At 42.2% G+C, this 27,550-nt stretch overlaps 1 protein-coding gene across 1 annotated transcript; it reads right to left on the reverse strand.

Annotated features, from left to right (window-relative positions):
- On the reverse strand, positions 1–24,927 carry LOC310792570 (mitochondrial ribosome-associated GTPase 1-like; the record flags this gene model as incomplete). The annotated part of the gene is made up of 16 exons (XM_083654271.1): positions 1–155; positions 1,109–1,202; positions 1,551–1,699; positions 1,863–1,988; positions 5,062–5,231; positions 6,206–6,379; positions 7,664–7,866; positions 7,957–8,038; positions 8,625–8,721; positions 8,851–8,912; positions 9,009–9,099; positions 10,511–10,567; positions 10,673–10,759; positions 11,970–12,077; positions 12,236–12,318; positions 24,825–24,927. The coding sequence occupies 11 exons, from the start codon at positions 24,925–24,927 to the stop codon at positions 6,282–6,284; spliced, it is 1,071 nt and encodes a 356-aa protein (XP_083510397.1). The 3' UTR covers positions 1–155; positions 1,109–1,202; positions 1,551–1,699; positions 1,863–1,988; positions 5,062–5,231; positions 6,206–6,281.
- Positions 24,928–27,550: the final 2,623 nt, after the last annotated feature.

Genomic DNA, 27,550 nt, shown 5'->3' on the forward strand with positions numbered 1-27,550 from the left:
AGTCCAATTGAATCACAATTTATCAAGTTTCTGTGTTGACTTTGAATTGAAAAAATTGTGAATGCAGACATCAATTGATGATCAGATGTTGTTGGCACACACAAATGACTTCTGCCCTGCGCACTCTGCGTCATTCCACTCTCTGTCTCCGTGACCTGGAAATCATGCCATGAAGAAAAACATCACATTCAGTAACAATAGGCATTGTAGCTCAAAACATAGTTACAGTGGAGGCCTACACCTTTTGGCATTTTGGTGGAAAAAAACATGATACAAAAGCTCTCCACAAAGGCAAAAGATAACTACTTGAAAAAGCTCTCCACAAAGGCAAAAGATAACTACTTGAAAAAGCTCTCCATAAAGGCAAAAGAGATAATCACATTCTTTCCTGCATTTAGTTTGTGGGTTTCATGAGCCAACTGTCTTTTGTTGTTGTTCTTCACACGTCACACACATTGTTTTTTACCATCATCGTCTCTTTCTTTAATAATATCTAATTATATTATATATCATATATTAATATCTTAATTAAGATTAATTAATATAATGCTCTTTCTTCTTCTTTGATCATCATCTCTCTTCCTGTCTCCTTATTTTCACTTACCCCAAGAGTTCATCTCCGCACATTTCTCCCGCCCCCTATAGTTGTCTGGCTGGCTAGGCCCCGCCCCCTATAGTTGTCTGGCTGGCTAGGCCCCGCCCCCTATAGTTGTCTGGCTGGCTAGGCCCCGCCCCCTATAGTTGTCTGGCTGGCTAGGCCCCGTCCCCTATAGTTGTCTGGCAGGCTAGGCCCCGCCCCCTATAGTTGTCTGGCTGGCTAGGCCCCGCCCCCTATAGTTGTCTGGCTGGCTAGGCCCCGCCCCCTATAGTTGTCTGGCTGGCTAGGCCCTGCCCCCTATAGTTGTCTGGCTGGCTAGGCCCCGCCCCCTATAGTTGTCTGGCTGGCTAGGCTTCCAATGGGAATAGTCGTATGGAGTTCCGTCGCTCCAGCCAAACTTGCCATTTTGCTGTACGAAGAAACCAGGTACAGGTCAGTGATGAACATTCATCCAGCCATCAAGTTAGCCTTCCAGTCACTCAGCTGTTTAATGATTGCTTGATTGCTCACCTGTCTTTGCAGACCGATCCAAACACGTCTGTCTGGGGCCGAGGATTTTAGTGAGTGACACCAGGTCACCACCGTGAACATCACAACAGTATTTCTGGAGAATAAACAAACAAACAAATAAATAAATAAGTGTGTGTGTGTGTGTGTGTGTGTGTGTGTGTGTGTGTGTGTATATATATATATATACAACACACACACAGTCCCAGTGATGATGTCATCAGTGATGTCATAAATTGTGAATTGTGAGTGTGGGTGTTTTGTGTTTGTGAGAACATGTATCAGTCTTCACTGCCATTTCATCGTGACTATCATGTGGTGAGGTTACTTTAGTGTCTGTATACAGTACTCTGTCTGTGTGTGTGTGCGTGCGTGTGTGTGTGTGCGTGTGTGTGTGTGTGTGCGTGCGTATGCGTGTGCGCGCGCGCGCGGGTGTGTGTATTACCCGTGCTGAATTGAAGGTGCTTGGCGCATTGAAGACAAGGAAACAGCGTTTGACATTACGGTCTTTGCCATTGATCATGTAGTAATCCCATCCCTGATGGACAGAACATTTATGGACTGGCCAATTATGACAGAAGCCCGAAGCAGCATCTGCAGAAACATCAACGGTGTGAATGAATACATGTGCTTCAACATTTACATGAGCTTTTCACATGCTCCTCCCTGCAGTTGCAAAGGATTATGGGTGTTGATCTCCACGTAGGGAACACAACTGTTCTATGGGTTGCAGCAGTTGTGTCTGCATGGTACTCACGTGCGTCACAGCGCACTGCAGCGTCCTGGATGATCAGCAGTGACAGCAGCAGGCTGGCAGCTCCTCCAACACAACGCATGGTTCACTTCTCTCCAACTCTCACAGTTCACTCTCAAACTGGAATAGCTGAGAAAGGCAGACAGTTAGTCTCTATTCACAACAGCTTTCAGCTTTCAGGCCCATAGCATTTGACATGTTAAAAGGAGGAGATCCTTTATCTCAGGTCTCTTTTCTCAAAAGTCAGTCCTGCTCTTACAGACATGCCCAAGAAGACCAGGCTAACATAGCCATTAAGTACTTTTAAATCACTTCTTAAATCACAGACAAAACCTGGGCACTTCAAAAAGACTACACTGTGACACTGGAGACACTCAATCACTTTATTCACACCTTTATCAACTGGCTTTTACATAATTGTTTTGGTTGTTAATTGTGATGTAATTAGGTGTTCTTGTTACTGTTTTTTTTCTATAATTGATATATCAATTAACATGCTTTTTAGTAATTGTATCTACCGTATTCGTCCATTAATCTTACTTGCTGACTTTTACTTACCGTACTTCTTAATAGGGCTGCACAATTAATCGTATTTTCATCGTCATCGCAATATGAACATGCGCAATAAACACATCGCAAAGACTGCCTGAAACGCAATGAATAACAAAGGTGGTTTTATTGACATGCGTCATGCATTCCCACTCAGCATCTGATCAGTTTGTCTTGTGTTGTAAATCCAGCGTACACCTTTCCCTTACAACAGTGCACTCCGCCCCTCTGCCGAAGCCCAAACACGCTGTGTGTAGTTTCAGCTAGAGTCAGTGTGTATTTCATTTCTTTATTCAGTGGGCATAGGCTATGTGTGTGGTCTATGTTAGCATTATTAAAGCAGAAAGACATAGGAACTGTATAGCTATATGCATACTTTAATATTTGTTTATTTATCGCAAGTCATATCGTCATCGATATATTGAACAATGTTATCTCACATCGCAGATTTTCCTCATATCGTGCAGGCCAGGTTGTTATATATACAGTAAATGCAATTTGTGATGGTATGACATATTCTGTGTATCATATGTACGTGGACGACATGGTCCTGTATTCGTCTGCTCCTTCCTTTTGAGGCTGCGGTTACCAACCTCTAATCTGACTGGACCTGTTTGCAGCATGCTCTCTTTAGCTCAAAGCTAAACTAAGGCTACAGTATGTTGTTGTTTGCATAAAGTAACACTGTGGCCCCCTCGCTTCTAATGAATACACTTGAAGGTGTCTCCATTGAGTTTGTTGATACGTATAAATACATAGGCTTCTGGCTGGACAGAAATCTTAATACTATTTACAGATTTGCATGTCCCCACCTCCTTGGCCAAGCTTGACCCACTCTATCATGCTGCTTTGAGATGTATGTCTAACTCAGGCTTCAGGACTCATCATTGCACACTGTACATCACAGTCTGGTCAGATGGTCCTCCCTTGCTATGTGCACGATGCAGCATTGGTATATTTTAATGTATAAGGCCATTTTGGGCAGGCTGCCTTTGTATTTATGCTCTTAAGTTTGTATCTGTTAATAACTCGTACAACCTCAGATCCAACAGTTGGTTACATTTTAAAATGCCACCTGTGCAGACTGAGGCTGGGAAAATGAGTCTTATTTTATTTTGCTCCTTGGTCTTGGATGACCTGCAGACTTGTCTCAAATTGCAATATGCCCGTGTTCTTTTTGTTGGTTTCACTTCTGCATTTAACACCATCGTTCCTGTGAAGCTGATTCACATTTTACAGGAGCTGGGTGTTCATGCATTTCTGTGTAAATGGATTTATAACTTTTTATGTGACAGAAAACAAGTTGTCAAAATCAGTAATCTTGTCTCGCTGTTTAGGCTTCTGAACACCGGCGCCCCCCAGGGTTGTGTCTTATCCCCTCTTCTGTACTCTTTATACAGAAATTACTGTCAATCACACACTAGATCTGTTTTGTTGTATAAGTTTGCGGGTGACACCTCTGTGGTGGGTCTTATTACCAACCGTGATGAATCGGGCTACTGCAGAGAAGTAGAGGAGCTGGTGAGATGGTGTAAGAACAACAACCTGATACTTAACACATTCACTGCCAGCCATTTTTTTTTTTACTGTAGGTAGGTTCTGCCAGAGGGTTTTTTTGAGGATTCTGGCTCATCTTTCAAGACCCGAGGATTCTTTTCTGCTAAGATTTTGTGAACACACAATATCTCAAAAGAACTAATAGCATGTGTGCTTTCTCTGTCTAAAAGAGTTAGTTTGTAGAGTTAGTAGTTATGTAAGCATTAGCAGTTGAATACAGCATGGTTTCAGCGTCAGAAAAATTATTTTGAGATAAACGGCTTTTTGTGAAATTCGATAGAACAGTCACTTTAACCATTCATTTTTGGCATCAGTAAGACGTCAGACATCTAAACAATAGTTTTGAACAGTAATTTCCTCCATAACAGCAGGAAACCCCCCTCTGCTTCCAACTCCTCCCTCCGTGGGCGTTCTTCTTGGCTGCAGCGGCCGTGTCACAAGCTTGTCACCAGTCTCACTGCTTTGCTGCTGCTGTCCTGTGCCTGTCTGCGCTCTTAGAGGAAGTCTGGATGGACTCGCTCGCTTCTTGGAGTTTTGGTTGAGAGCTTTGATGAAGCTTTGTGCGATTCTAGGCTTTATGCTGCGTGTTTCAAAGTGTTTTCCACCCAGTCTATTTTTGGAATCCCCCACCGCCAGCTCCCAGCGCGATAATGCGCAAAAGTGAAAGCGTTTTCGCCAATCCATTTTACAGTAGAGAATGGTTTCCTCGCGCGTTACCCTACAGTTTTGGCTCTGCGTTTCCTAGTGTGGAGAGCACTGTCGCCACTTAGTGGGTCCGTGGAATGGGTTGTACACGTTCGCTGACTCCAATATTTTTATAGGAGACGTGGGGAGCGTTGATCCACGTCCCACCGTCAAAAAAGATTTTTTTTTTTTTAAGCCGAGATAACTCGTCTTTGGCAGTGAACCGTCGGATTCTGTAACCCGAGATAACTCGTCAATGGCAGTGAACGTGTTAACATCTCAAAAAAAAAAAAAAAAAGTGTGTGTGTGTGTGTGTGTGCACTGTGCGGCAGTCTGTATTTTAGCCAGGGGAGGAATCAGATTTGAACATGTATACTAGAGATGCATCTTAACGTCCGGCCACACTACACACCTCGTCCTCCCACACCAGGTAAATGACTTCACAGTCAGCATCCCACCACGGGGAGTCAAACTCCACAAAGATTTTGTCATTCGTTCCAAAACCAATTCTCTGGATGGAGTGCAGCTTGTGTAGCGGGAGAGGCGGACGGAACACGGTTGAATGGTGCTTCTTTAGGTATCCTGAGCAAACAGAAGAGAACAGAACAGATAGAACAGAACATTAGAGAACAGAACTAGTTTCTATTCACGGTCCAGGGACGACCAGGGGTCCTTTAGTCAAGTTTAAATGTTAAACTTCACCATTATACATGGTGACTTCACTTATAGATCTATAAGGATGTATAAGGATGCATATTTTGATCATAGTTTCACTGAAAAATCTAGACAAAATTGCATGTGATAAAACTATTCTCAGATTTGTGTTTGACAAACTCTCATCAGATGGGGGTCCACGGCCTAGGCAGGGCATTCACGACAACTACTGCATTTTAGTAGTGGACTACTCCCAAAAGGTAGTTGACTAGTCACGCGAGATATCTCTTTTTCCCCCCCGACCCAATGAAAACGATCAATTCTCATCATGGTCTCAAAAACAGCCAAAGGGTTAAAGGAACACTCTGCCCATTTTCAACCAGCTTTGTATCATTAGAACATCAGTAGTATATCAGAAAACTGCAAACGGTTTTGAAGTCTGTCATTTAATTTGACAGTTATTGAGTGTTAAAGTGTGGACCAGTGACATCACTGGTCCACACTAACTCAAATTAATAACTCATTAACTCAAATCAACTCTCAATAACTGTCAAACTATTCATCATTCATCTAGTTTGACAGTTATTGACAGTATTATATGCTACAACACTTTTTGATTGATTGATAAGATTTTGTTATCAATGTCTTTATGCTAATAAATATCCCTTGTTTACACAGTGTCAGTTATGTGCTTCATCCATTCTAAGAGTTAGACTGAGACAATGAACACGTCTCACAGTACCTGACTCAAATTGAAGATGTTTATTTACAAAGGATACAGCGTTCTGGTGCCTATTTAATAAGTCAGCCTGCCATGACCACAAAAGACTGCCACACAAAGTGGGACAGAGTCAGACTACATTCCCCCTCCATGTTTGTAGCAGACGGTGTTTGGATCGTACCTGTAAGTGCTTCCAGGTTTAGGGGAAAATTGTCAAAATACCCGAATGGCTCTTTGGGTCATCTTAGTCTGAGAGTTCAGTCCAGCAGAACTTGTCCCAGCTCTCCTTTCCTGAAGGCTCTTATGAAGTGGTAAGCTGCTGCTGTGTAGTTTGGGACCGTGATGGTGATGTTGCCTGAGGGAGAAAAGGACCAGTGATCTGAGTGATCCAGTGATCTGAGAGGCCATTTACACCTGGCGCTAACATGCGTTTTCTGTGATCAGATTGCAATCAGATTGTGTTTTATCACTTGAAATGCCAGGTGTAAACACCCCCAAAACGCATTGAAGAAGGATTGCAATCTGATCGGCCAAACCACCTCCGGAGGTGGTCAGGGATGCATTGTGTACAGATTGAACACAAGTGTAAATGCAATGTGTCCTCTCAATCTGGATACAGCAACTGTATGCGGATTGAGAGGACAACCATTTCTGCCATCAGATTGCAATCTGATGGCAGAAAACGCATGTTAATGCTAGGTGTAAATGGAATCAGGTTAATGTGGTCAAGCACAATCTGATTGCAATCTGATGGCAGAAAACACATGTTAACGCCAGGTGTAAATGGCCTCTGAGTGATCCACTGATCTCATTGCCAAGCTGAAGTCCAAGTGCGTAATACTGTATGTTGTTTTACACTCATCTTGTGAAGGTAAACAACATGCTTCAGGGGCTTAGCCCTTGTTCACACAGGACGCCAAACATAGCAGAGGTGAAGCTTGAGACAGGCACAAGCTGAACTGACTCCTCACCATTCACACAAGAAGCCTTCTCTTTTCCTCTCAGCGCCTCCTCGGCGCGCCTTGAACCCGCCCACAACTCCCATTGACTTCATGCCTGGCAGCTTCAAGCTTCACGCGTCAGGCTGGGAAAATCCTGAATGATCGCTTGAGCAAGGCTTCAGCGTGGCTTCAGCGTTGCTTCAGCGTGACACGCGCGCGGGTGGTGTGAACGGCCTCGCCTGTTAACAAGGACGCCTAAATGAAAACTTGTGGGTTCAGCGTAGGTTGAGCATTGCTTCGTGCATAGTGTGAACGCGGGCTAACCCTAAGCCTAACCTAATGTAAACAGCATGCTTCAGAGGCAACGACAGTCTTGTGATGAGCTACAAACTGCATGAGAGTATCACCCAGTTCAACATGCAACATGCACTGCTTCAACTGGTTTGTCTATGGTAATATTGCAAGAATTGTCCGATTTGCTCCCTATCATTTTAGAATAGTGTTATTTTTGTTTGAAGAGCCTCCAGTTTGGAGGACACATGAGTTATTTCATGTAAATGGCTCTAGGCAGGGCTCTTTAAATCAATTAGACTGATGGATATCCAGCTACTTAGGTTGTATGTAGCACGATTATCTGATTATCTGATCATTATAATCTGATATTATTGTGATTATCTGTCGGAGTAGGGCTTTCTTACCCACTCCAGTTATGGCTTTGACCCATTGAGTCTTTCCTAGTTTGACAGCGATGCGTTTGAGGACGTGCTGGATGTCATCACTAGGCTCCTCCAACTCATACTTCTCAACGTGCTGGATGTCATCACTAGGCTCCTCCAACTCATACTTCTCAACGTGCTGGATGTCATCACTAGGCTCCTCCAACTCATACTTCTCAACGTAACTGCAAAGGCACAACAACACACAGAGAAAAATGAGTGCAGAGATCCTATAAAAGCCCAGTCAACCATAATGTAGGGGAGAGAAGTCACACCTGAACTTCTCCAGCCTGTTCAGAGAATAGAGCAAGTAGTCAGCGATGATGTCTTCCCCCACTAAATGGTCCAGTATAGTTCCTAGGAAGAGACAGAGATGGGCAACTTTGTACAAGATTTCTTGAGTGCATTATTAAAAAGAAAAAGAAAAAGAAAAAGAAATCACTCCAATAGGTTGAGGCCACGTCTCGTCATAGACAGTCCGCATGTCTGGGAACGCCCACAAAATGTTAAACGGCTGGCGCGCGAGTGGGGTAAAACCGCCCATATATCTCATGGGCTGACTCACCAAAAGACGGTGCTGCGGCTCTAAACTACAGGTTTGGGGGTTCTAGAGCAGAACACAAGACGTCTGCTCAGATGTGCATTTACTGCGCTGGTTAAATCCCCGATCGTGTCTGCCTGGGCTGGGCTATCAGCTAAATTCTAACTTTGCTGAATGGATAGAACGGGGGAATTTACCCCACCCTGACCCCACCCCCAGGCTAACCCAGCGTCTATTGTGGGCGTTCCTAGAGCCTGTATGGGCGTTCCCAGACAGGCGGACTGTCTCTATTATGTGACAGAAAGGAGATTGAATGTAGTTAGTTTCCAGCAGGTGTTGCTGAAGGATTCTCTTTCCCTTTTGCTGCAAAACAATACATTCAAATGATGCATTTCTGCTCACCACATAAAGCTAGCTTCATGCCAGTTTCAATGCTCCTGATCTTAGGAGGCAGGACACCTGGTGTGTCCAACAGGTGGATGATGGGTCTTTCACACACCTGAGGACAAGCATCACAAACATCAGAAAGTGCATTATGCACATAAACAACACCCCCATAAACACACAAATACACAACGCCCCCATAAACACACAAATACACAGAGCCAAAAATGAATTGTACACCCACCAGAATTTTGGTCAGGACTGCTTTGGTTATACCTGGCTCTCCCCCCACCCTAGAAGCACGGCCTGAAATCAGTTTATGAACCGTTTACTGATTAGAGAGGGAATGAATAATCCACATGTATCATATGAAATCAATCAATACGCAACCATTTTGCATACCTTTTTTCAAATTTGTTCTTCTTAATGAGTTGATCAGAGACGACTTCCCCACGTTTGGCACACCGATCACCATCACGCAATAATTTGTATTCTGAAAGTTACATTAATACATAACATAATTTACCCTCAATTATCCTCTAAATCTGTAACCAAACTGAAAACACATTTCTACAGAATGACAGAAATGTATCAGAAACGTCAAAGTGAAAATAAATGATTCCATAAGTCTTCACCTTCATTGAGTCAACACCTTCTGAACAGGCTTGATTCATTTTGCACTAGTGGACGTTGCAAAGAGCAAAGAGCTCAGGCTCCAGTTAACTGTTCAAGTTAGTTGGGAACCATGATGAGTGAAGTAGAAAAACCACCGTGCGGTTGTATGCCTCCGCCAACAAGTCAAGTCACAGTGCAGTCTACATCCACGTCTGTCCAGACTCACACACCTCTCTGCTATGTGGGGGAGGAGGTCTACATCCACGTCTGTCCAGACTCACACACCTCTCTGCTATGTGGGGGAGGAGGTCTACATCCACGTCTGTCCAGACTCACACACCTCTCTGCTATGTGGGGGAGGAGGACGTCTTGAACCAAATGTTCTCACAAGAGATGAGACTTGGCAACAAACCACGACAAACCAACACCTGTGTAGCCGATAAGACCCTTTCATGCACAACAGCATAAGTGTCTCATAACCCAGCTGGAACATTCCTTCTACCCTTCTATGCCACTAGATACATGTAGATATTAGATGTAGATACATTGTAGAACATCAAAACACAACAAAACAAAACAAGAAAACTGCATAAGATACACAATAATCCAAGAACAAGACTATTGGACAAACAACCAAACAAAAACAACATAAACACAAAAACAATGCATTCAGCTCCTATCCTGATAAGCCTAATGACACTGGGGTAAAACGTTCTCAAAGTCAAACTCTGTATGTGGTTGCCATATTTTGGGGATGTCTAAGAATCTGCCTTTGCTCTTGTAGTAAATGTTATCCAACGTATGGTAGCTTGAGAGTTCATTCCACCAGTGAACTACAGCTGGGGGATTGGATGCTTTCCAATTTAAAGCTATGCATTTCCTAGCTGCCAACAGGGCAAGATCTATGTATTTACTTTGAATGCATTGTTTTTGTTTGGTTGTTTGTCCAATAGTCTTGTTTGTTCTTGGATTATTGTGTATCTTATGCAGTTTTCTTGTTTTGTTTTGTTGTGTTTTGATGTTCTTTGTGGGGGATATGGGATATGGGATATGATAGTCCATGTATGTCATGTAAATACCTCATGTTCTTTCTTAAAGATAAAAAAAAAAAAAAAACACGACTAGTCGACTACTAAGCACAGTGTCGACTAGTGGTTTTACTAGTCGACTAGTCTGTGAATGCCCTAGTAGATACATGTATGTAGATAAATGTAGATAATACATGTAGATACATGTAGATACATGTAAGGCACAGATGATAAATGATAAAATTATCTGACGCAGCTCACCTCATCTCTATTAAAGCGTAGTTTGCTCTCAATCAGCTGTTTCACCATGGGCACCAACTACAACAGACACAACAGGCAGAATGTGCAGGTTAAAGTTCATAATTGTATTTCATCTCATCTGAGGACTCATTTCTGAGAAATCTCAAATGCTTAGTCTCTCACCTGTTTGACTTTATCGTCTCTCTGCTTGAGGCAGTCTGTGAAGAGAACGTTTCTTGCCCCATTTTTTTCCAGTTGCTTCAGGATTCCCTGCAGGGAAATTGTGAGATATTGTTGTCAGTAATTACAAAACGCTGTCATATTTGCTACTAACAGGTCACTACAGTATGCAGTAAGTAGCAGAGTAAAGGCTTTACAACACAGAGTCCGTATTTTTTGTCCGAAATGGTCGCACATTTAAAAAATAAATACGACCTCATGTTGTGTCACTCGCCTTTACACACTGACTCCAAACCCTTCGTCCGTCATTAAAGCTTTTGGAACAGGTTAGATTTTCTGTGTTTTTTCGTATCAGTCAAAAGCCTTTTGCGAGCTGTTTGACCCGTCTGTGTGTCTGTGTTTGGGGGACAGAGACAGAGGAGCGGCCGAGCGGGACTCCGGTCTGAGCGGAGAGGTAGCGGCTCACTCCACCTCACTGGCCCCTCTCTGCGCCCTCTCCCCGGAGAGCTCCACCTCACTGGCCCCTCTCTGCTCCCTCTCCCTGGGGAGCTCCACCTCACTGGCCCCTCTCTGCGCCCTCTCCCCGGGGAGCTCCACCTCACTGGCCCCTCTCTGCTCCCTCTCCCCGGAGAGCTCCACCTCACTGGCCCCTCTCTGCTCCCTCTCCCCGGAGAGCTCCACCTCACTGGCCCCTCTCTGCTCCCTCTCCCTGGGGAGCTCCACCTCACTGGCCCCTCTCTGCGCCCTCTCCCTGGGGAGCTCCACCTCACTGGCCCCTCTCTGCTCCCTCTTCCCGGAGAGCTCCACCTCACTGGCCCCTCTCTGCTCCCTCTCCCCGGAGAGCTCCACCTCACTGGCCCCTCTCTGCTCCCTCTCCCCGGAGAGCTCCACCTCACTGGCCCCTCTCTGCTCCCTCTCCAAGGGGAGCGGCGCTGCAGCACTCGACCACAGCGCACCACAGCCGGCTTGGCAAGGTGTCCAGTATGATACGCTTCCCCGACCTGCTGCCATCTGTCTTCTCCAGTCCACATCACCGCTGGTGCGGATCAGCCGCTGCTGCCTGTCAGTCATGTTGTAATGTGGATACAGGAGAGGACGAATATTTGTCTCGTATTGCGAATAGAACGAAGAACATAATAATAACAACGCATCGGACTCGGTGTGCAAAGTTTCTGTGCGTGATGATTTTCTTTTTGGATGACGGATTAAAAAAACGCATATGAAAAAAAACTGTGTGCAAACTCATTACGCTACAACAAAACTGACTTGCTAGAGACTACTTGTTGCAGGCGTACAGTACCTGCTTGTTTGACAGATCAGCCAGGTCCATTTTGTTGAGAATGAGCAGGTGCGGTCTGACATCTAGACTCTCCTGAAACAGAGGGTTCCTCCCAGAGAAGGGGATGTGCTCATGTTTAAGAAAAATGAAAAATCAAGTTTGACTTGATAGCTTCTGCAGATCTGACATTGTGCTGAACTGCTGTGTTTATTTGCCCAACATGCTAAACTGGATTAGCGTAAATCCGTAATAGAAAGAAATTAGGCATTTCTCCTGCTTAACCCTACAGCATTGAAAAAGGATATTCTGGCATCATGAATTTCTATGATACAGTCCACATCCTTCAGGCCGGCTCTCATCTGCTTCAGTCCTGCAAACAGTGATGATATATTATGTACAGTATATGTATGCAAAGTCACAGCTTGGTTTGGTTTTCGTCATTGTCTTTCTCTTTGTATGAACAACATAAATAAATCAATAATTAAAAATATCAGCTCAGCAAGGTCTCAAAGTGGCAAATAGCAGTTTCAGGGTTCAGTAATAAGTAAAGTGAAAACTTGTAAAAATCTTGGTTATGCTACATTTTCAAAGCTTTATGATGCATGTGTGTCACCAGTTTTGTTTTATGCAGCTGGAGTTTGGGGAAGAAAGGAATTTTCTAAGGTGCCATCCAAAACCGTACAATCCGATGTTTTCTGGGCGTGCATAAATTTACACCTGTGTTGGCTTTTCAAGGGGATATGGGTTGGGAGCCTTGTTTGATCAAACAAAAAGGTGAAATGTTGAGATTGTGGAACCGTCTATCTAATATGCCAGAGAGTAGAGTTGCAAAACAAGTGTTTCACTGGGATAAAGCACATAACTATCCATGGTGTAATGATATCAATGATGTGTTCAGGGAAGCTGACCGGCAATTTATTTTCAGAAACAGTTTACGTTGTAGTGTTCGCTATATTAAACATAGGCTATTTCTTGACTATAAAGAAAATGGGCTAATGACATCTGGCTCAAACTCAAAAAAACTCAGAACATAATATGTTCAAATTAAAAATATGTTTACTCCAGAACCCTATGTTACTTTACCCCTGGATAGATCCAGAAGATCTTTATGTGCCCAGTTGAGAACGGGTACCCTCCCTTTGGCTATTGAGGTTGGCAGGTTCAATTCTATTGCTAAGGAGGAGAGACTTTGTACTGTATGTGAATTAGGTGTTGTGGAAGATGAATTTCATTTTTTGTTTCATTGTACGCTATATGAGGAACCAAGATTGTCTCTATTTCAGTTAATGCAAAATAAGAAACCTGGACTATTTTGGTCAGGAGATGATGCTAAGTTGGAATGGCTATTCAGAGATGAAGTCTTCAGTTTGGCCAGGTTTATTAGGAGTGCTTGGAAACTCAGAATGGAGAAGTTGTTCATCTGAATATACAACTCTGTCTTGTCTTGTTTATGTTTGAGCTTTTTGTAGCTTGTTTGTTGATTTGTTTGTATTGTTGAACTTGAATGATTTGTGTCTTGTAAGCCCAGACGGGTTGGGCACCATGAATATGGTGCATGACACAGAAATAAAAATGTATCTATCTATCTATCTATCTAGCAGATTATTCGGTTTCACTGGAATTCTGTTGCTAGGGAACAGTTTGGACCCTTGTTTATTTCCACTCAGCTAATGGTATTGTATTAGGCTAATACTATTAGCACACACTGCAACAGGAAGTACACTTTGGTACATGTATTATTAATGCTGTCAAATGGTCTTATTGTGTGTGTGTGTTGGGGGGTGGAGTGTAACTTTGAATGATAGCTAATGTCCAATTTATCCATTTATCTATCCCATTTGGGAAGTGTCATTTTAACTGGTAACTCCGTTAGTTAAATAACAGTTCAAAAATGAACTGATAAGGTTAATGACTGACGTGACGTTGTTGGGAATTTGACACAACTTCGTCTCCATTAGCCTAATACAGTTAAAGCTATCATATCCGGGTAGCATACAGGCACTAGTCAGTTTCACATATTGTGTAGTCTCGCTGGCCAGCATTCTGTGGATAAGACTGAAATGAAAACGTATTCCATCAACATTGAAACAAGGCGACCTTTAACGTGAAACATGAGCTCCTCACCTTTAGCTATGTGTCCGGGGAACCAGTGGGCAACTTCGCGTTCAGCAAAGTCGAAAACTGGTCGAAACCTCCCGACATTGCAGAGTGCGTGGTACAGCTTCATTGTTATAGTTTATTATAAAAACTAGAGCGGATTAAACTTGAGGTTGATCTGGCAACAGTCAATGCTCCTCAGATCTTCTGCACAAGCCAGCCATGTTGTTGTGTTACAATGTTTACATGCCGACCCGAATCTGGCGTCAAACAACTTGGTTCCTACCCTTTGTGTGCAGTTACCGTTACAGCTGCATGATAGTGTTCTATAAACGTTTACACTATTCATTGAAAATAGCATGGCATTGTAGTACTGTAGTCAAATAAGATACAAATAAAAGTGAAAGCCTGAATTGTGAGGAATCAAAATCCTCAAGCTTTCAGTCTCATTCTTGATTGATTTTATAACTTAAAATAGCCTATATCAGCTGTAAGTTCAATTTACATTACAATATTTATAAAACAATTATTGTGATATTTCATCAATTAAGAAACTTAATTTAAATCCATTTGCACAATTCATCTCACTGCTTAACTTAATTTTATTAGATGTTGGTGTTATGCACCCAATCTGGGAACCCAGAGATTCACAGATTGTGCACCCAGTGTCTCTTTACTGGCAACAGATGCTGTAATGTTATGTTACAGACCATGGCGAGTGTGTTCAATTTAGAGGCTAGATTCTCTGCCTGAACCCCAGACTGGCCCGAATTTCTCCTCTATTCCTCAGGCACGGGTCAGTCTCGTGGTCAGATATAATAATAATTATACTGAAAGCTGAAAACTCAGGTCATAAGCAGTGTTGTAAGCAGTGTTATATATACGTATATATATATATATTAGGGCTGTCAGCGTTAACGCGCGCCGATCATAACGCGTTATTTTGTTTTAATCGCGTTAATCGCATGCCGCTATTTTGTCCCTTCGCGCACCCGTACTTGTAGTCAAGCAGTTCGGTTTCCTGTCTCCTGCTTGTGCAGGCGAGAACGACAGCAATACGCTTTTAAATGGCTCGTTTTACTTCCCAGATGGCACAGTGGATAAGTCGAGAGCCGTAGTTTGCGCCTTGTGTAAAACGGAATTAAAATATCACCGAAGTATCGAGTTTGAGGCGAGCGATCACCTAAAAGTAGCTAGCGGCCAGCTAGCAGTCAGCTAGTTAGCGCGAGACTCGTCACTCATTCTTCCTTCAGAGTCTCGGATGCGCGGGTCCTAACCACTGGGAGGTCGGCTCCAATGGCTTCACGCGATATACACGTTATCAATACACAGTTTCCAATATCGAGCCATTATTCACATGGAAGTGCCAAAGTTTTTAGCTCAGATACAGCCTTCTTCGGCTGTGTCATTTTGGGTTTCGACTGCTCCACAGCGCCGCCGCCGGAAGTATCGGTTCTGGAGCGTTCTGGAGTGTTTACAATTATTGTGCATTTATTTTCTATTCAAGATGCATTTTGTAGACATTTTGTGACCTCCTGTCTACATTGCACTTCTATTGAATTGAAAATAAATCTAAAATTCAAGATCACAAAGTACATTTCTTTGCATTCATTTGATTCCCAATCACGACACACTGGTAATAATGATTAATATCTAATTAAAAATGCTTTGCAATGCAAAATATAGCATTTTAAACATGCGATACAAAGATGCGATTAATCGTGATTAATTATAATTAATCGCGATTAAGAAAATTAATCGTTTGACAGCCCTAATATATATATATATATATATATATACAACACTGCTTACAACACTGCTATATATATGTATATATATATATATATATATATATATACATACAGTATATATGTATACGTATATATAACACTGCTTACAACACTGCTTATGACCTGAGTTTTCAGCTTTCAGTGCTCTTGATAACTAATGTAATTCACTGAGCCGCCCCTGAAACTGTTTGGAGAGTGTGGTCATAGTCAACTAAATTACTTGCCATACTTCATAAACACCACAAAAGTTAATTGAATTACAAATAACTGAAATATTTTGGTAATTCTCTGGATGTGATTTATCTGATTGTGAGTGAGCAGAAATGAACACTTCATTCCCCTCTGGAGTCTGTAACATAGGGCAACTTTGAAGTTGTTGTGTGAGCTCTCAGTGTGGAAAACCATGGCAGCCACAGTCTAACAGGTTTCAGTGGAACAACCATGCCACCAAGAGGAAAGCTGGATACTAGCAAGCATTGTGATTCTCATTTGCAATGTGATGTTAAAGGTGTTGCTGCTGGATGTTGAGTTGGTATGAATTGGAACGTACAACGCAAATGCAATTCAATGAACACTGAGATATCCTAAAGTGATTTTGTCATGTTACTAGAACTGGAAACACAAATGATTGGTGTCAGCTCCATGATGAGAAGCCCTTTTGAGCCTTTGCGGCGACGATTTAACTCATGAAAACCTAACAGTATAGATTGTTATTTTATCCAGCATAGACAATCAACAATTGAGCCAAGATCGCCTGATATTGCTGTTTGACATACTAAATACATACAAAAGGTTGGTCTGAAGGCATTTATAGTTTCTGACTCGGGGGATGTGGGAATAACTGTAAAATTCCACAAAACTGTATCTCTGAACTATCTCTTTATCCAAATCGCACACATTTAGGCTATTATGTGATCTCCTTTTGTTAACTAACGTAATATGTTTTCACTTCCATTCACTGAGCCTTCCCTGAAACTGTTTTTGGAGCCCCCCTGGGGAGGCCAGCCTCCCACTTTGAAAAGCTCCGTCCTAAACAATTTGCTGTGAATGGTGACCAACTTTCAAACCTATATTAAAAAAAAATCCCCAGAAGCAGGGTGGGAATTACACGGAGGCCATCAGGCCATGGCCTGCATTGCTCCTCCCTCTGGCTGTGATGCCCTGAGATCCCTAAGGCCACCTTGGCAGTGCCCTGCTAGCTGCCTGCTACTGTCAGTTGCTTTAAAAGCATCAGTGGTCTCAGTTTAATGTAGCTGCTCTATGCAAAGTATGTGTCATTAGCTCATTTGAACACACACATTTCAGAAAAATCCATCTTCATGATGTCAATAGATCTTTGTCTTTGTGCCCTGGCATGTGGCCTGGCATGTGGCCTTGCATGTGGCCTTGTGCCCTAAAAAAAACATTGTGATGCTGATGCCCCTAAAATGATGAAATTCTCACCCTGCCCTGAAGCCCTGAGATGAGATGCCCAGTTGACTTGAAAAGACATCAAGTTATGCTCAGTTTATAGCTGAACATTTCACCCACTTTCAGCTTCATGTAAGTGGACATCAAGAAAGAATAAGAATATATGGAAAATCCACAATCCCACCTTATCACTACTTATTTACTGTAGCCTACATTTCAAACTCTTATCAAATCTTTATCATGATCTCTACAGATTTTCACAGGAGTCCCTCAGGGGCTTTTAGGGAACTTAATTTTGCAGCCTTCAATGCCTCATTTAACAAAGGCACCTGTCTACTTATCCTCCTGCCTATTTCCCTATGACAGGTACATTTGATTAAAATAACATGGGTGTATGCTACATGTCATAACTCCCCACTTTTGCTCTTACACCCTTCCTGAAATGATCAATACTGTGGCCTTTGAGACTTCCTGTCAAATGCTCTCTGTAATGAAGCAGCATCCAAGGATGAAATAATCTTAAAGTCATTTAGGACAGAAACAGAACATTTTATTGAAATACTGTACTTCCTCATAGGGTGGCTCTTCTCCCCGAAGATCTGCACCAGGAGGACCTTGGTCTCCACGTTGGGCATGATAGCCTACCTGCTCACACACACAAACAGAATTAACTAAGGAGGATGTGTGGTTTCCAGTCAATGTGTACATTTTGAAGAGCATTGTATTTATGGTAAATGGTCAGCCTTTTATAGTGTTTTTATCCAAAGCGCATTGTAATCAGTATGTACATTCACCCATTCACATAGACATTCATATATCGATGGCGACAAGCTGCCATGCAGGGTGCTGGCAGAGTCATCGGGAGCAATTTGGGGTTCAGTATCTTGCCCGAGGACACTTCAACATGCGGACTGGAGGAGGCGGGGATCGAACCACGGACCACTTTTATCCAAAGGGATAAAAGTGACAACCCACTGTACCTCTAGAAAGAGCTGGTCATTATGTCTGCCAGTGGGCCATTCTGATAAGAGCAGGTATAATAATGTGTTAATGACACTACAGGAGAGACGATGTTCTCTGACATTAGGTGTGTGGGGGGGGGGATGTGCACACTATATATATATATATATACTGTGTATATATATATATATATATATATATATATATATATATATATATATATATATAGATGATGAGAGATGAGATGAGATAAACTTTATTGTCCCAGAAGGGAAATTTGTCTTGGGCAAAAAGTGTGCATAGCCACATCCGGCGTTACAAAAACACAAGTAAACACAAACAGGACAGACACAGCATTGCACTAGGACACAGTGGGGAGATGCCAACTGAGACATGAAATTGCACAGCCCTATTGCACAATTTGTTTAAATCAAACATACCCGTAGGTAGAAGAATATAAAATCAACAATAAACAAAACCAGCAGCGGGATAATGGATAAAAGAATAAAAGAGTAAAAGAATAAAAGAATAAAACATTAAAATAAGATCAAATGAAAAATCAAAGAAATAAAATAGGAAGGTAAAACATGGGGCTAAGATTACCGTTCCTACTTAAAATGCCTCCACCTACAAACTATGGGTTTCTACAGCCTGGGGGAAGAGCAGGCTGTTTGTTAAGAAATGCAATCGAGGTGGGGAGGAAGGAGAGCTTGTAGCGGTTGCTCCTGTATCTGCTCGCTCTGAATCTTCTGCCAGAAGGTAACAACTCATATTCAGTAAATAAAATGTGAGAACGGTCGGTCAGAGCTCTATGAGCCAGGCTGATGACCTTTTTCTCGAAGATGGACTGGAGCGTCAGTGATCCTTTCTTGCCGATCACTTTCATGGCTGTGTTCACCATTTTTAAAATTCTAGATTTGAGCTTGACTGTGAGAGACCCAAACCATGCCGCCATGCCATATCTGATCAGGCTTTCCAGCACAGCATTGTAGAATGTTGACATGATTTTGGTGCACACTCCAAAAAGTCTGAGCCTACGTAGGAAGTGCAAACGTTGTGCCAGTTTTGCACACAGATAATCAACGTGGACGTCCCATTTTAACATGTTATCCATTTGTATTTAAAGAGCACAGGGTCATGTGCTCTCACTGTTCTCGGGTCAAAGATCATTTCTTTGGTTTTGCAGGTATTTAAAATGAGGTGGTTCCTCTCGCACCACTCTTTAAAAGTATCTATCTCCCTGTAGTAAACAGAGGGGCATTCATCACCCTGCAGCAAGCTTCAAATAATAGTGTCATCTGAAAATGTGATGACAAAGTTGCTTGGCTGACTGTTCCTGCAATCGTTGGTGTACGCAGTGAAAAGAAAGGGTGAGCTCACCCCCCCCCCCCCCCTGGGGGACACCTGTACTGCAGTGTTTAGCAGTGGAGAGGGAAGAATTGACCTTGACCTGTTGAGTCCTGTCTGTTAAAAGAGAGTAGAACCATTTAATTATGAACGGATTAACGTTCATATTAATTAGCTTCTGGACTAGTGATGTGACGTTCGCGAACGACCCGAATCTATTGAACGGCTCTTTGCTATGAACGAAGGGAACCGAGTCCTACTTGAGAGCCGTTCGTTTTAATGTTGTGCCCAAATGTCACTGCCTGCCACTCCCTACCACACACACAGTGTAGACCTCCCTCCCTCCCTCCCTCTGCTAGTCCACTGAGCAGGGAGGATAGGTGCACTCGTTACGGGCGCATGCTGTAACTGGGTGGCCTGGGTGGGCGGACTCAGCTTAATATCAAAACGGGCTATCTGCCGACTTTCTGGGCAGCGAAGTGTTGCATGAATTGCATTCAAGGAAAACCAACTTTATTTACACAACACATCATTTCATAGAAGAAGTAAATTCACTGACTAAGCAGATGATATGGCGTCACCTTGTGTCATGTTTACAATGCAGATCATTGACATGAGGTCTGGAATATGAGTAATTTAGTGCTGCTGCAGTTCACCAAAATTAAATAGTGGTGGCTCTAAGATCAAATCTGATCCAAATCATACCATATCATTATCCTAGTGATTTCGCAGATAAACAGTAGGGGTGGGGGAAAAAATCGATTCACCTAAGTATCGCGATTTTTAATGTCACGATTTTTTGAATCGATCTTTTATTCCAGAATCGATAATCGCAAAAAAAAAAAAAAAAAAAAAAAAATTTTGGTGCTTGCAGTCAGGCCACTCACTGAACAGCAGGCCAGGCGCCGCCTACTGGTTTACTAGTGGTTTTATTACTTTATTAGTTAGTCTGAAGTAATAATTACACTTCAGGGTTAAAGTGGGTGCATCTCATTGTAAAATTGGACTTCAAACGGCCCAAATCCGGCTTCAAACGGCCCAAATTGGGCTTCAAACGGCCCAAATTTCACACACGTCGGCCCATATCGTCCTGGCCTGCTTGGTATCTAATGCCCGGCCTGAATTATGATCCCAGTCCGCCCCTGTTTTTAACTATATCGCCCAGCCCTACTCATGATAAATAATATACAGTCTCTAGTGTATGATTCAACTTTTCCCATGTTCTAATCTAGTGTAAAAAAGCAAACAAACTGAAAAAATAAAAGAAAAAAATAAACAAAAATCGCAATAAATCGTAATATCGAATCGCAATAATCGTAGAATCGCAATACTTAAGAATCGCAATATAAATCGAATCGGCACCCAAGAATCGTGATAGTATCGAATCGGGAGATAAGTGAATCGCCACAGCCCTAATAAACAGTAGTGCACGCCCCCTAAAAAAAGAAGAAGAAAATAAAAGAACGAGGATCCGCTATTTTGAACGGCTCTCGGAAAGGAACGGAGCCATAAGATCCGGCTCCCTTCAAAGAGCCGTAATTCCCATCACTATTCTGGACAAGCAGCTGAGGTCGGAGAGTGTCAAATGCCGAACTAAAATCGGCAAATAAGACGCGTGCATAGGCTTTGGGGTCTGAGTCTAAGTGTTTACTGATCAAGTGAGTCACACAGTCTGCTGTATATATATATATATATATATATCCCATATATATATGGGAGGCTCAGGCTGGCTCCCATAGTTGGACTCCTCCTCTGTTACATCCTCCTGTTGTAGAGGCAAAAAAAAAACATATACACCGAACATGCAAGAAAATCACAAAAAGTAACACATGACAATTGCACAAATAAAAGGTTCCTTAGTCTCCTGTGGAAGGCAGGTAAATAACCATATAACCTAGAAAGTACTGTGTTACACTAGTAGCTTAAGCTCACACTCCCCACCCAGACTCCTACCTTCCTGTAGGAAGGCGGCTGATCATCTTCAGTCTGCCAGTCTCCAAACAGAGGCAGGTCGTTCTCTTCCTTCTGCTCATCCAGCCCTTACGGAAACCCCTCACCCTCTGACAGGCAGAGAGAGAGAGTAGAGAGAGAGAGAGAGAGAGAGAGAGAGAGAGAGAGAGAGAGAGAGAGAGAGTTACAAAAGGATATAAAACCACCACATTTCCACCACCAAAAAAAACAAGAGAGGGACACTTAGTGAGAGAAGGGTGAAGGATGTCTCTCTCATTTTGTACGGCTCCTCTCCCAGTCCGACAGTCCCAGGTTCTTCCAGCCAGGTGTCTCTGGAGAGCAGCGTGTGAATACAGTCTCTGCAGACAGGATGTGACATCATATATTCAACTATTAAAAAACGTAGAAATGCCAAGTCCAAAGACAAGTCAGATGATCAGATTTGGGTGATGATCTGGATCGGGGATTTCTGCCATTAGTTAGACAAGTATATTTTCTCTCTCTCTCCCCCCTCTCTGTCTCTCTGTCTGTCTCTCTCTCTATAACTGAGATAGAAAGAAATCAGTGTCACTTCAAATGTGTGTGGGTGTAACAGCAGATGTTGTTGGAGGTTTGCACTCTCTCAGGGCCTCCGTTTTTAATCAGGATATCATGTAAGATGGCAAATTGGTATCAGCAAAATATATCAGTATGGAGGAGACAGACAGACATGTCAACCCAAACCAAAAGGCAACTGTGGACAGCGTGGGTTGCTTTCTGGTTTTCCATAGAGCGTTTTCGTTGAGGCTCACAGTAACCAGTTGTGCTACGTCGGTAACCCTTTATTTTACAGGTACCCTAGTTACATATGAACTATTTGTAATTACACATGAACACCAAATGTAATTACACAGTAATTACCAATAGTCTCCCCGGAGAGCTCCACCTCACTGGCCCCTCTCTGCTCCCTCTCCAAGGGGAGCGGTGCTGCAGCACTCGACCACAGCGCACCACAGCCGGCTTGGCAAGGTGTCCAGTATGATACGCTTCCCCGACCTGCTGCCATCTGTCTTCTCCAGTCCACATCACCGCTGGTGCGGATCAGCTGCTGCTGCCTGTCAGTCATGTTGTAATGTGGATACAGGAGAGGACGAATATTTGTCTCGTATTGCGAATAGAACGAAGAACATAATAATAACAACGCATCGGACTCGGTGTGCAAAGTTTCTGTGCGTGATGATTTTCTTTTTGGATGACGGATTAAAAAAACGCATATGAAAAAAAAACAGTGTGCAAACTCCTTACGCTACAACAAAACTGACTTGCTAGAGACTACTTGTTGCAGGCGTACAGTACCTGCTTGTTTGACAGATCAGCCAGGTCCATTTTGTTGAGAATGAGCAGGTGCGGTCTGACATCTAGACTCTCCTGAAACAGAGGGTTCCTCCCAGAGAAGGGGATGTGCTCATGTTTAAGAAAAATGAAAAATCAAGTTTGACTTGATAGCTTCTGCAGATCTGACATTGTGCTGAACTGCTGTGTTTATTTGCCCAACATGCTAAACTGGATTAGCGTAAATCCGTAATAGAAAGAAATGAGGCATTTCTCCTGCTTAACCCTACAGCATTGAAAAAGGATATTCTGGCATCATGAATTTCTATGATACAGTCCACATCCTTCAGGCCGGCTCTCATCTGCTTCAGTCCTGCAAACAGTGATGATATATTACGTATATGTATGTATGCAAAGTCACAGCTTGGTTTGGTTTTCGTCATTGTCTTTCTCTTTGTATGAACAACATCAATAAATCAATAATTAAAAATATCAGCTCAGCAAGGTCTCAAAGTGGCAAATAGCAGTTTCAGGGTTCAGTAATAAGTAAAGTGAAAACTTGTAAAAATCTTGGTTATGCTACATTTTCAAAGCTTTATGATGCATGTGTGTCACCAGTGTTGTTTTATGCAGCTGGAGTTTGGGGAAGTAAGGAATTTTCCAAGGTGAATGCCATCCAAAACCGTGCAATCCGATGTTTTCTGGGCGTGCATAAATTTACACCTGTGTTGGCTTTTCAAGGGGATATGGGTTGGGAGCCTTGTTTGATCAAACAAAAAGGTGAAATGTTGAGATTGTGGAACCGTCTATCTAATATGCCAGAGAGTAGAGTAGCAAAACAAGTGTTTCACTGGGATAAAGCACATAACTATCCATGGTGTAATGATATGAATGCTGTGTTCAGGGAAGCTGACCGGCAATTTATTTTCAGAAACAGTTTACGTTGTAGTGTTCGCTATATTAAACATAGGCTATTTCTTGACTATAAAGAAAATGGGCTAATGACATCTGGCTCAAACTCAAAAAAACTCAGAACATAATATGTTCAAATTAAAAATATGTTTACTCCAGAACCCTATGTTACTTTACCCCTGGATAGATCCAGAAGATCTTTATGTGCACAGTTGAGAATGGGTACGGTCCTTTGGCTATTGAGGTTGGCAGGTTCAATTCTATTGCTGAGGAGGAGAGACTTTGTACTGTATGTGAATTAGGTGTTGTGGAAGATGAATTTCATTTTTTGTTTCATTGTACGCTATATGAGGAACCAAGATTGTCTCTATTTCAGTTAATGCACAATAAGAAACCTGAACTATTTTGGTCAGGAGATGATGCTAAGTTGGAATGGCTATTCAGAGATGAAGTCTTCAGTTTGGCCAGGTTTATTAGGAGTGCTTGGAAACTCAGAATGGAGAAGTTGTTCATCTGAATATATGACTCTGTCTTGTCTTGTTTATGTTTGAGCTTTTTGTAGCTTGTTTGTTGATTTGTTTGTATTGTTGAACTTGAATGATTTGTGTCTTGTAAGCCCAGACGGGTTGGGCACCATGAATATGGTGCATGACACAGAAATAAAAATGTATCTATCTATCTATCTATCTATCTATCTAGCAGATTATTCGGTTTCACTGGAATTCTGTTGCTAGGGAACAGTTTGGACCCTTGTTTATTTCCACTCAGCTAATGGTATTGTATTAGGCTAATACTATTAGCACACACTGCAACAGGAAGTACACTTTGGTACATGTATTATTAATGCTGTCAAATTGTCTTATTGTGTGTGTGTTGGGGGTGGAGTGTAACTTTGAATGATAGCTAATGTCCAATTTATCCATTTATCTAGCCCATTTGGGAAGTGTCATTTTAACTGGTAACTCCGTTAGTTAAATAACAGTTCAAAAATGAACTGATAAGGTTGCTGGCCAGCATTCTGTGGATAAGACTGAAATGAAAACGTATTCCATCAACATTGAAACAAGGCGACCTTTAACGTGAAACATGAGCTCCTCACCTTTAGCCATGTGTCCGGGGAACCAGTGGGCAACTTCGCGTTCAGCAAAGTCGAAAACTGGTCGAAACCTCCCGACATTGCAGAGTGCGTGGTACAGCTTCATTGTTATAGTTTATTATAAAAACTAGGGCGGATTAAACTTGAGGTTGATCTGGCAACAGTCAATGCTCCTCAGATCTTCTGCACAAGCCAGCCATGTTGTTGTGTTACAATGTTTACATGCCGACCCGAATCTGGCGTCAAACAACTTGGTTCCTACCCTTTGTGTGCAGTTACCGTTACAGCTGCATGATAGTGTTCTATACACTTTTACACTATTCACTGAAAATAGCATGGCATTGTAGTACTGTAGTCAAATAACATACAAATAAAAGTGAAAGCCTGAATTGTGAGGAACCAAAATCCTCAAGCTTTCAGTGTCATTCTTGATTGATTTTATAACTTAAAATAGCCTATATGAGCTGTAAATTAAATTTACATTACAATATTTATAAAACAATTATTGTGGTATTTCATCAATTAAGAAACTTAATTTAAATCCATTTGCACAATTCATCTCACTGCTTAACTTCACTTTATTAGATGTTGGTGTTATGCACCCAGCAATCTGGGAACCGAGAGATTGACAGATCGTGCACCCAGTGTCTCTTACTGACAACAGATCCTGTAATGTTATTATGTTACAGACCATGGCGAGTGTGTTCAATTTAGAGGCTAGATTATCTGCCTGAACCCCAGACTGGCCCGAATTTCCTCTCTATTCCTCAGTCTCGTGGTCAGATATAATAATTATATATATATATATATATATATATATATATATATATATATATATATATATATATATATATATATATATATATATATATATATATATATATATATACAATACAATATATATATTCAAGATTATTTGTATTTGTCCCCAGGGAAATTGGTCTTGGACATACATACAGACTGCCACATACAAAGCTTTGGACAAATTCCTGGATGCCTATATATTGGATCACGATTGTTATTTTATCCGGCATAGACAATCAACAATTGAGCCAAGATAGCCTGATATTGTTTGACATACTAAATACATACAAAAGGTTGATCTGAAGGCATTTATAGTTTCTGACTCAGGGGATGTGGGAATAACTGTAAAATTCCACAAAACTAACTGTATCTCTGAACTATCTCTTTATACAAATCGCACATATTTAGGCTATTATGTGATCTCCTTTTGTTAACTAACGTAATATGTTTTCACTTCCATTCACTGAGCCTTCCCTGAAACTGTTTTTGGAGCCCCCCTGGGGAGGCCAGCCTCCCACTTTGAAAAGCTCCGTCCTAAACAATTTGCTGTGAATGGTGACCAACTTTCAAACCTATATTAAAAAAAAATCCCCAGAAGCAGGGTGGGAATTACACGGAGGCCATCAGGCCATGGCCTGCATTGCTCCTCCCTCTGGCTGTGATGCCCTGAGATCCCTAAGGCCACCTTGGCAGTGCCCTGCTAGCTGCCTGCTACTGTCAGTTGCTTTAAAAGCATCAGTGGTCTCAGTTTAATGTAGCTGCTCTATGCAAAGTATGTGTCATTAGCTCATTTGAACACACACATTTCAGAAAAATCCCTCTTCATGATGTCAATAGATCTTTGTCTTTGTGCCAGCTGGCATGTGGCCTTGTGATGCTGATGCCCCTAAAATGATGAAATTCTCACCCTGCCCAGAAGCCCTGAGATGAGATGCCCAGTTGACTTGAAAAGACATCAAGTTATGCTCAGTTTATAGCTGAACATTTCACCCACTTTCAGCTTCATGTAAGTGGACATCAAGAAAGAATAAGAATATATGGAAAATCCACAATCCCACCTTATCACTAGTTATTTACTGTAGCCTACATTTCAAACTCTTATCAAATCTTTATCATGATCTCTACAGATTTTCACAGGAGTCCCTCAGGGGCTTTTAGGGAACTTAATTTTGCAGCCTTCAATGCCTCATTTAACAAAGGCACCTGTCTACTTATCCTCCTGCCTATTTCCCTATGACAGGTACATTTGATTAAAATAACATGGGTGTATGCTACATGTCATAACTCCCCACTTTTGCTCTTACACCCTTCCTGAAATGATCAATACTGTGGCCTTTGAGACTTCCTGTCAAATGCTCTCTGTAATGAAGCAGCATCCAAGGATGAAATAATCTTAAAGTCATTTAGGACAGAAACAGAACATTTTATTGAAATACTGTACTTCCTCATAGGGTGGCTCTTCTCCCCGAAGATCTGCACCAGGAGGACCTTGGTCTCCACGTTGGGCATGATAGCCTACCTGCTCACACACACAAACAGAATTAACAAAGGATGTGTGGTTTCCAGTCAATGTGTACATTTTGAAGAGCATTGTATTTATGGTAAATGGTCAGCCTTTTATAGTGTTTTTATCCAAAGCGCATTGTAATCAGTATGTACATTCACCCATTCACATAGACATTCATATATCGATGGCGACAAGCTGCCATGCAGGGTGCTGGCAGAGTCATCGGGAGCAATTTGGGGTTCAGTATCTTGCCCGAGGACACTTCAACATGCGGACTGGAGGAGGCGGGGATCGAACCACGGACCACTTTTATCCAAAGGGATAAAAGTGACAACCCACTGTACCTCTAGAAAGAGCTGGTCATTATGTCTGCCAGTGGGCCATTCTGATAAGAGCAGGTATAATAATGTGTTAATGA

Source organism: Poromitra crassiceps (genome assembly GCF_964638095.1).
Source record: "Poromitra crassiceps genome assembly, chromosome: 18".
Classification (NCBI taxonomy): Eukaryota; Metazoa; Chordata; class Actinopteri; order Beryciformes; family Melamphaidae; genus Poromitra; species Poromitra crassiceps.